At 48.2% G+C, this 9,795-nt stretch overlaps 1 protein-coding gene across 1 annotated transcript in view; it reads right to left on the bottom strand.

Annotated features, from left to right (window-relative positions):
- Window positions 1–9,216, bottom strand: part of QTGAL (queuosine-tRNA galactosyltransferase) — a 405,856-nt gene extending 396,640 nt beyond the window's left edge. Inside the window, exons 1-2 of the mRNA XM_089661795.1 lie at window positions 9,175–9,216; window positions 1,539–1,617 (exon numbers count right to left, since the gene is read on the bottom strand). Coding sequence (XP_089517921.1) covers window positions 1,539–1,613 — 75 coding nt within the window. The 5' untranslated portion in view covers window positions 1,614–1,617; window positions 9,175–9,216. The remainder of the gene's footprint in view (window positions 1–1,538; window positions 1,618–9,174) is intronic.
- Window positions 9,217–9,795: the final 579 nt, after the last annotated feature.

Raw genomic sequence — 9,795 nt, forward strand, 5'->3', positions numbered from 1 at the left:
AGAATGTCCCTTACATTGGGGGTCAGGGGGAAGAATGTCCCTTACATTGGGGGTCAGGGGGAAGAATGTCCCTTACATTGGGGGTCAGTGGGAAGAATGTCCCTTACATTGGTGATCAGTGGGAAGAATGTCCCTTACATTGGGGGTCAGTGGGAAGAATGCCCCTTACATTGGGGGTCAGTGGGAAGAATGTTCCTTACATTGGTGGTCAGTGGGAAGAATGTCCCTTACATTGGTGATCAGTGGGAAGAATGTCCCTTACATTGGGGGGCAGTGGGAAGAATGTCCCTTACATTGGTGATCAGTGGGAAGAATGTCCCTTACATTGGGGGTCAGTGGGAAGAATGTTCCTTACATTGGGGGTCAGTGGGAAGAATGTCCCTTATATTGGTGGTCAGTGGGAAGAATGTCCCTTACATTGGGGGTCAGTGGGAAGAATGTCCCTTACATTGGGGGTCAGTGGGAAGAATGTCCCTTACATTGGGGGTCAGTGGGAAGAATGTCCCGTACATGTGGGGTCAGTGGGAAGAATGTCCCGTACATTTGGGGGTCAGTGGGAAGAATGCTCCTTACATTGGCAGTCAGTGGGAAGAATGCTCCTTACATTGGCGGTCAGTGGGAAGAATGCTTCTTACATTGGCAGTCAATGGGAAGACAGCACCATGGAACCCTGGGGTTCCTCCAGGAGGTTGCTAGGGGTTCCTTGAGCAAGGAGGAATTTCTGCCTCTCAAATAAGTTCACCCTGACACCATTGATATTTTTTTGCTATTTGTAAGGGTTTCCTAAGACTGGAAAGTTATTTCAAGGGTTCCTCTGTGTTGAAATAGTTGAGAAAGACTGCTCTGGAGGAACCCTAGGGTTCCATGGAACCTGGTTAAAAATGGCTGCTATAGAATATACAAGAATGCAATCCAATGCCATAACAACTAGATGACACAATCATCTTCAATCTGGATACATAGTGTATAGTATGTCGCCAGTTAAAGACAATCTGATTTTATTTGTGTGCACATTTATTCCTTCTCCTGTTAGAGATTTATATCCAAGAGTTTATGCTTCAAGCCCAATCGACACCTTTTGCTACAATGGCCAAGCCTGGATAAAGGGGGATTTTGGCCCCTGAAACCTGTTGGCCGTCTTTTACCTTTCTGCTGTTATGTGTCATAATATCAATAAAGGATCTTGGACTCTTGAGATAATAGTTTGGAGACTTCTTTCGGTTTTGTTTCCACGTGAACTAAAAAACTATCAAGATACCTCACCAAAAGTTTTCTAAAAGTCACCGGGGAGACTCTGAAGGTAGCAGGAGGAAGGTTTTATGGTGTGATGAAACTTTAGCTATTAGTAGTGTAAAATAATATAAATAAATGAATAAATGTGCTGTGACTCCGTGTTCTAGGACAATGAAACATGAATACTCCAAAAGGTGAATACTTTTTCTAGGCACTGTATACTGTACAGTAGCCATTGTCTTTTCAGACATTTGAAAGAAATCCAATTATCTATATGCATGTCCAAGACCATGAAAACCACCTACCACGTCAACTGGCTGGCCAATCCCTGTCCCCTCCGCTGCAGCAGAAGCGTCAGAAGTGTCTTCATGGGGATTCATAGGACTGTGAATACAACACAGCGATGACTTATTCTCTAACCTTGAAATGTTACACAACAATGTAAAGGCTATGAAAACCCCAACAATGATTTTTTTTTTTTCTTGCAGGTGCTGGTTGGGATGAATACCAAATCTGCAAGCACATTCAAGGCTACAACAAAATGGCACCCTGTTGCACACTCCCTCTGCATAGAGTAAACTCTCCCTTGTTAAAAATGGCTTCAGCTTGGTCTCCCATCCATGAAAGTCCTCCAACACATTTTACAATAAGGAAGCTTAAAAGAAAAGTATGGGAATTTAAAAAAAAAACATTTATACTTACCTAGGTGGATGCTGCATCTGACCCATGCTGGCTCTAAGACCAAAAACTGAGCGATCACATAACTACTGATTGTTCAGTTCTCAGTCTTCAGTGAGCAGACTGGTGATTGTCAGTCACCAGCTTTCAGCTCTGCCCCTCTAGTGCTAACTGGAGCTCCGGACTGGGGGGGGGGGGGGGGGGCAGGCTCAGGCTCTCAGTGGCACACTGAAAGGTGGAGCCAGCTGACGGTCAGGCATTTGAGTGGATCTCACTATTAAAGTCACGATCCCTCCAGATTCTGGATTGACAACAGCAGACTATAGCCCACTGGAAGCTGAATATAGGTCACAAAAGTGCAGAACTAAGTGCACTCCTATGAACCACAGGAGACGTAAGGCCAAAAAAGCTTTGGCCCTACTTCTCCTTTAATGATAAAGGCGTCTACGAATAAAGTGTCACTAAACCCACAACAGTAAAATCAGTCTGTAGATGCAGTAAAGCATGCTTGTTATACTCACTGTGGAACCTAAGGGGTTATTCCTCCATATGTGTAAAAAGGCTGTTTGATCCTTTCTTCTCTGATTCTCCCCTTCTACTCTCCCCAATTCATCTGCTGAGAGTACAGAGCTCTAGGAGGTACTCTGCACATGCTAAGTTTAGTGTTTGGCTAGAGTTTTTTTTCTTTGGGAGGGTGCATGTGATCAGCGCAGGGCCAATCAGCACTGTCCAGAAAAAGGGTCAGGAGTTGTGAAGTCTCATAGGACAGTCAGAGCAGAATGAAAACTCCTCCTACAAGCTGTAACCAGTGCTCAGCTGGACACTGATAGAAGTCACAAGACTGCTCTAACTGCTGATGATAAAAGGTATTTTGCAGTTTATATTTACTAAAATAATTGCATTTCCGTGTTGTGTGTACTGTGGGAGACCGGATATAGTGAATGCGGGGTCCGGGGAGAGCGGATATAGGGAATGCATGGTCCAGGGAGAGCGGCTATAGTGAATGCGGGGTCCGGGGAGAGCGGCTATAGTGAATGCGGGGTTCGGGGAGAGCGGCTATAGTGAATGCGGGGTCCGGGGAGAGCGGCTATAGTGAATGCGGGGTCCGGGGAGAGCGGCTATAGTGAATGCGGGGTCCGGGGAGAGCGGCTATAGTGAATGCGGGGTCCGGGGAGAGCGGATATAGTGAATGCGGGGTCCGGGGAGAGCGGCTATAGTGAATGCGGGGTCCGGGGAGAGCGGCTATAGTGAATGCGGGGTCCGGGGAGAGCGGCTATAGTGAATGCGGGGTCCGGGGAGAGCGGCTATAGTGAATGCGGGGTCCGGGGAGAGCGGCTATAGTGAATGCGGGGTCCGGGGAGAGCGGATATAGTGAATGCGGGGTCCGGGGAGAGCGGATATAGTGAATGCGGGGTCCGGGGAGAGCGGATATAGTGAATGCGGGGTCCGGGGAGAGCGGATATAGTGAATGCGGGGTCCGGGGAGAGCGGATATAGTGAATGCGGGGTCCGGGGAGAGCGGATATAGTGAATGCGGGGTCCGGGGAGAGCGGATATAGTGAATGCGGGGTCCGGGGAGAGCGGATATAGTGAATGCGGGGTCCGGGGAGAGCGGATATAGTGAATGCGGGGTCCGGGGAGAGCGGATATAGTGAATGCGGGGTCCGGGGAGAGCGGATATAGTGAATGCGGGGTCCGGGGAGAGCGGATATAGTGAATGCGGGGTCCGGGGAGAGCGGATATAGTGAATGCGGGGTCCGGGGAGAGCGGATATAGTGAATGCGGGGTCCGGGGAGAGCGGATATAGTGAATGCGGGGTCCGGGGAGAGAGCGGATATAGTGAATGCGGGGTCCGGGGAGAGCGGATATAGTGAATGCGGGGTCCGGGGAGAGCGGATATAGTGAATGCGGGGTCCGGGGAGAGCGGATATAGTGAATGCGGGGTCCGGGGAGAGCGGATATAGTGAATGCGGGGTCCGGGGAGAGCGGATATAGTGAATGCGGGGTCCGGGGAGAGCGGATATAGTGAATGCGGGGTCCGGGGAGAGCGGATATAGTGAATGCGGGGTCCGGGGAGAGCGGATATAGTGAATGCGGGGTCCGGGGAGAGCGGATATAGTGAATGCGGGGTCCGGGGAGAGCGGATATAGTGAATGCAGGGTCCGGGGAGAGCGGATATAGTGAATGCGGGGTCCGGGGAGAGCGGATATAGTGAATGCAGGGTCCGGGGAGAGCGGATATAGTGAATGCAGGGTCCGGGGAGAGCGGATATAGTGAATGCAGGGTCCGGGGAGAGCGGATATAGTGAATGCAGGGTCCGGGGAGAGCGGATATAGTGAATGCAGGGTCCGGGGAGAGCGGATATAGTGAATGCAGGGTCCGGGGAGAGCGGATATAGTGAATGCAGGGTCCGGGGAGAGCGGATATAGTGAATGCAGGGTCCGGGGAGAGCAGATATAGTGAATGCAGGGTCCGGGGAGAGCGGATATAGTGAATGCAGGGTCCGGGGAGAGCGGATATAGTGAATGCAGGGTCCGGGGAGAGCGGATATAGTGAATGCAGGGTCCGGGGAGAGCGGATATAGTGAATGCAGGGTCTGGGGTTTAGTAACACTAAGGATCAATACTGGGCAAAACACAGAGGTGGGAGACCAAGCAGAAGCCATTATTTTTTTTTTTTTTTTTTTTACAAAGGACAGTTTACTTTTGCCGAGGTGGTGTGTATGCAAGTGCCATTTTGATGTAGCAGTGAAAATGTTTTCTTATATCTGTTCAGGTCATAATTGCCCAAAAAAATACTTGTTGATCCTGCCAGAAAGCTTGAGAGCAGATAGCTTAATTGATAACAGTACAGGTTATTTATGGGGACTAGAGAACTCCTTCCCACTACAAAAAGGAGAGGGGAAGGGAAGGTGTTCTACAGTCCTATTCTAGGGTGACAACTGTGCTCCTCTTTAGATAAAAAATTATAAAGTGTTGTCACCCTAGGACAGGAAGTGTGTTATTGACAGCATCACTAGGTGAATATAAGTGGGGGGGGGGGGGGAAGACACAAGAAAGAAGAAAAGAAAAAGGAATGCAGTTCAGCTAATAAATGTTTATTCTTGAGTAAAGATACATTTTCAGAAAGCAGTTTCCCATGATAAATTTTGTCATATAGCAACCGGTGTCATCAGTCCATCTTTTTGCGGGATGTTTGTATGTCAAGCAATAGAATCCGGAGAGAAGGGTCCCTGGGTGGGCAAATTAATCAGTAGAGGTGAACCTAGCACTGCACACAGACTCACAGGTAGTAATAATAGCAGTGAATGTCAACTCAACAGGAAATCATTCTGGGGGATCACTAGCTTTCCCACATGTGAGGTGACTTTAGGGCTCATTCTCATTTGCCTGTTCCAGGCAGATGTGCTTTTCCATAGAAATCAATAGAAACGCATGCCGTTTGCAGAGTAGGTCATAACGCACAGCCCGGCACATCACATGAATGCATGTTCACAAGCATCTTGATGTGTTTCTATTTAACCATTTGCACTCTGCCATTTTTTTGCTATACAGCGGTGCACTATTTTAACGTAATTGCCCTGTCATGCAACGCTGTACACAAATTAAATTTATATCATTTTTCACACAAATACAGTTTTCATTTGGTGGTATTTGATCACCACCACGTGTTTTAATTTTTGTGCTATAAATGAAAAAAAATGCAAAATTAAAAAAAAATATTATATACATACACTATATTGCCAAAAAAATTGGGCCAGTCCTCCAAATCATTGGATTCAGGTGTTCCAATCACCTCCATGGCCACAGGTGCATAAAATCAAGCACCAACCACACACACATTGGTGAAAAAATGTTTCGCTCTCAGGAGCTCAGTGACTCCAAGCGTGGTCCCGTGATAGGTGGTCACCTGGGCAATAAGTCCATCCGTGACATTTCCTGGCTACTAAATATTCCACGCTCAACTGTTAGTGGGATTATAACAAAGTGGAAGCCACTGGGAACAACAGCCACTCAGCCACCAAGTGGTAGGCCACGTCACGACAGGGCGGGGTCAGCGCATGCTGAAGCGCACAGTGCGCAGAAGTCACCAACTGTCTGCAGAGTCAATAGCTAAAGACCTCCAAACTTGGTGTGGCCTTCAGATGAGCCCAACAACAGTGCGTAGAGAGCTTCATGAAATGGGTTTCCATGGCCGAGCAGCTGCATCCAAGCCTTACATCACCAAGTGCAATGCAAAGCGTCGGATGCCGTGGTGTAAAGCGTGCCACCACTGGACTCTAACCCTAGGTTCACATCTAACCGTTTTCCGCTGTGATTTGCAGAAATGCAGTACAGTCCATTTAACATGATTTCCTATGGGACATGGTCACATCTCTGCGTTTTCACCCAGTGTGCTTTTTGGAAAGTGTCAGGGACTTTTTTTAACGCAATAAGTTGCTTTTTTGGTTCTATAGACTTCAATGGAAATGCTGCAGAGAAGCATGTAGTGCATTTTTGCCGTGTTTTAAATATACCTAAGCAACAAGAAAAATTAAATACAAAAAACACATCAAAAATGCGTCAAAAACATAATGCAGAAACGGGTCAAACGCAAACTGTATAGGTGCGAACCTAACCTAAAGTTTGGTGGAGGGGAGATTATGGTGTGGGGTTATTTTTCGGGGGTTGGACTTGTCTCATGGTGCTGTTCTAACAGGAGCGTTTGCGTTGCGTCACGGCAAAACGGACGCCTCTGGTCGAGTCAGGAGGCTTTGAAGCCTCCTATTCTCGTCTATGGTGCCGCTCCGCAAACGCCCGGCCGGCGTTTGCGGTGCGGTTGCGGGGCGTTTGCGGAGCGGTAACACCACTCAAATGCATTATAGGCGTTTGTGGGGCGTTATTAATGCTCGGCAAACGCCTAGCAACCGCCGCTAAACAGCGCATGCGGCGTTTGCGGAGCGTTTGCCGAGCGTTAAAAACGCTCCGCAAACACCGGACCACCGCTTGCCAAACGCTATAGGGGCGTTTGGCAAGCGTTGGCAAAACAGCCTAGTGTGAACGAGCCCTTAAGGCGTCAGCATTCCAAGACATTTTGGACAATTTCATGCTCCCATCTTTGTGGGAAGAGTTTGGGGATGGCCCCTTCCTGTTCCAACATGACTGCCCCCCAGTGCACAAAGCGAGGTCCATAAAGACATGGAGGAGCCAGTTTGGGGTGGAGGAACTTGACTGTCCTGCACAGAGTCCTGGCCTTAACCCCATAGAACACCTTTGGGATGAATTAGAGCGGAGACTGCGAGCCAGGCCTCCTCCCCCGACATCAGTGCCTGACCTGACAAATGTGCTTCTGGAAGAATGGTCCAACCTTCCCATAGACACCCTCCTAAACCTTGTGGACGGCCTTCCCAGAAGAGGTGAAGCTGTTATAGCTGCAAAGGGCGGGGCCAACTCAATATTGAACCCTACGGACTAAGACTGGGGGGCCATTAAAGGTCATGTGCGTGGAAAGGGCGGGGCCAACTCAATATTGAACCCTACGGACTAAGACTGGGGGGCCATTAAAGGTCATGTGTGTGGAAAGGGTGTGGCCAACTCAATATTGAACCCTATGGACTAAGGCTGGCCATACATTATACAATTTTCTTGAGAATTTTGCTTTAGATTTACCAAAAACCATATAATATGAGGTCAAACCTAAAACAACACTCAATTGCATCCAGTTAGGCACGCCCTTGCACTACACAGTTGAAGGTAAATCTAAAGGAAATTGGGCAGAAAATTGTACAGTGTAGGACTGGTATGCTATTAAAGTTCATGTGCGTGGAAAAGTAGGCGTCCCAATACTTTTGGCAATATAGTGTGGGTGTGCAAAGAATATATATATATACACACACACACACACTTTTTTGGGGGGCTATAAAACATATCCAAAAAATAAATAAAATGTCTTTATAAATTTAGGCCAAAACATTCTGCTACAGGTCTTCAGTAAAAAAAAAAAAATTCCCAATGAGTGTACATTAATTGGTTGTGTGAAGGTTATAGCATCTACATATGTCGGTATACATTCTGGAATTCATTCTATAGTAGTAATGGCGGTGATCAGCGACTTACAGTAGGACTGCGGTAGTACGACGGGCAATCTGACACGAACATCTCCAGTGACACTAATACAGTGATCAGTGCTAACAAAAAGCACCGACACTAAACTAATAGCACTGGGCAGGAAGGGGATCTCTCTCCTGTCAGCTGCTCCGCCGATCACAGATTACTGTGATTGACACCTACTGGAGCCAATGACAGCGCAGGTAGGATGGCGCACACGCCCCCCACCCAGGGATGCAAAGTCACCTATGTATACACATTATTTTGTGCATAGCAGCCGCCCTGTAGCAGTAAAACTACTACTGAGTGGTCAGCAAGTGGTTAATGACTGAGTCCTGTGAAGACTGAGATTGAGCTCTGCAGTCACTTTTGCAGCAGTTGATTTCCTATTTCGGATCACAATCCTGTGAAGTGTCCTTCTGTCTCTTTCGGTCAGCTGACAATTTCCACCGCGCTTATACGTGACATTTTCCCAGACACTGGACCTGAATACTGATCCTGGAGCACGCGGCAAATTAATTGGTAAACTTCAGTCAGAGGCGCCAGCTAAGCGGCACCAACAATTTGCCCTCTTTGAAGCTCGGTAAGCTCTGACATGACTCCGTATTGCTAGCAGCGAATAAGGAAAGTGAGGCTTCCCACCTGTTAGCCAGGTGTCTCATCACACAGCAGATGCAAAAGAATATTACATCACTTAGGCTTCCACCAGTAAACATATCACTTTCACACCTGCAAATCATAGAGTGTTGCCATATTTTTGGATAACCGCTGTATATACTGTATACTAAGCAGGGGCAGACTAACAACTCATGGGGCCCCTGGGCAATAGGGGATCATGGGGCCCCTGTGTCCTTGGCCAAACTCAAAAAAGCCTATGAAAAGGGTACCAGGGGCATCTCATGGGGCCCCCTACTGACCTCGGGCAGTGCCTGAGTTCCCAAATGGTCAGTCCGCCCCTTATACTAATAATGTGTATAATACAGACAGCAGCACTGACCGCACTGGCACATCATCTCCCACTGACACACAGCAGGGCTGGCCTGAGGTGGCCAGAACTGACAAACTGCCATGCAATAGAACACCGAGGATACAACACAATGTAACACTGCCCGACACCGAGGATACAACACAATGTAACACTGCCGGATACAATGTAACATTCTCTCTCCCTCACACACCTGACCAGCAGCAACCACGCGGCTTCCCCAAGCTGACCGGGACTACAGAAGGATCCGGGGAGGAGCAGAGCAGCTGATTGGTTGATTTCGCCCGCCCCCTTCTCCTGATTGGTTGACATGGCTGTCCGCTGAAGCAGAGAATCAACAGTGACACCACGTGATAAGAGTTAACCCTTCCCCTCCAGTACTGTGTAGTGTCCTGTTTATGTCAGAGCCGGAGGAGCTCATTAACCCCTTCATCACCCCCCCCCCCTTTCAATAGGGACTGTCATTAACCCCTTCATCACCCCCCCCTTCAATAGGGACTGTCATTAACCCCTTCATCACTCCCCCCTTCAATAGGGACTGTCATTAACCCCTTCATCACCCCCCCCTTTCAATAGGGACTGTCATTAACCCCTTCATCACCCTATAAAGACTGTCATTAACCCCTTCACTCCCCCCCCATAAAGACTCATTAACCCCTTCATCACCCCCTACAAAGACTGCCATTAACAACTTTATCACCCCTCTATAAAGACTATCAGTGACCCCTTTATCACCCCCCCCCCCCATAAAGACTGTCATTAACCCCTTCATCACCCCCCCTTCAATAGGGACTGTCATTAACCCTTTCATCAC

The sequence above is a fragment of the Staurois parvus genome, unplaced genomic scaffold, assembly GCF_062004578.1.
Source record: "Staurois parvus isolate SC_StPar_1 unplaced genomic scaffold, SC_StPar_1.0 ptg001387l, whole genome shotgun sequence".
Classification (NCBI taxonomy): Eukaryota; Metazoa; Chordata; class Amphibia; order Anura; family Ranidae; genus Staurois; species Staurois parvus.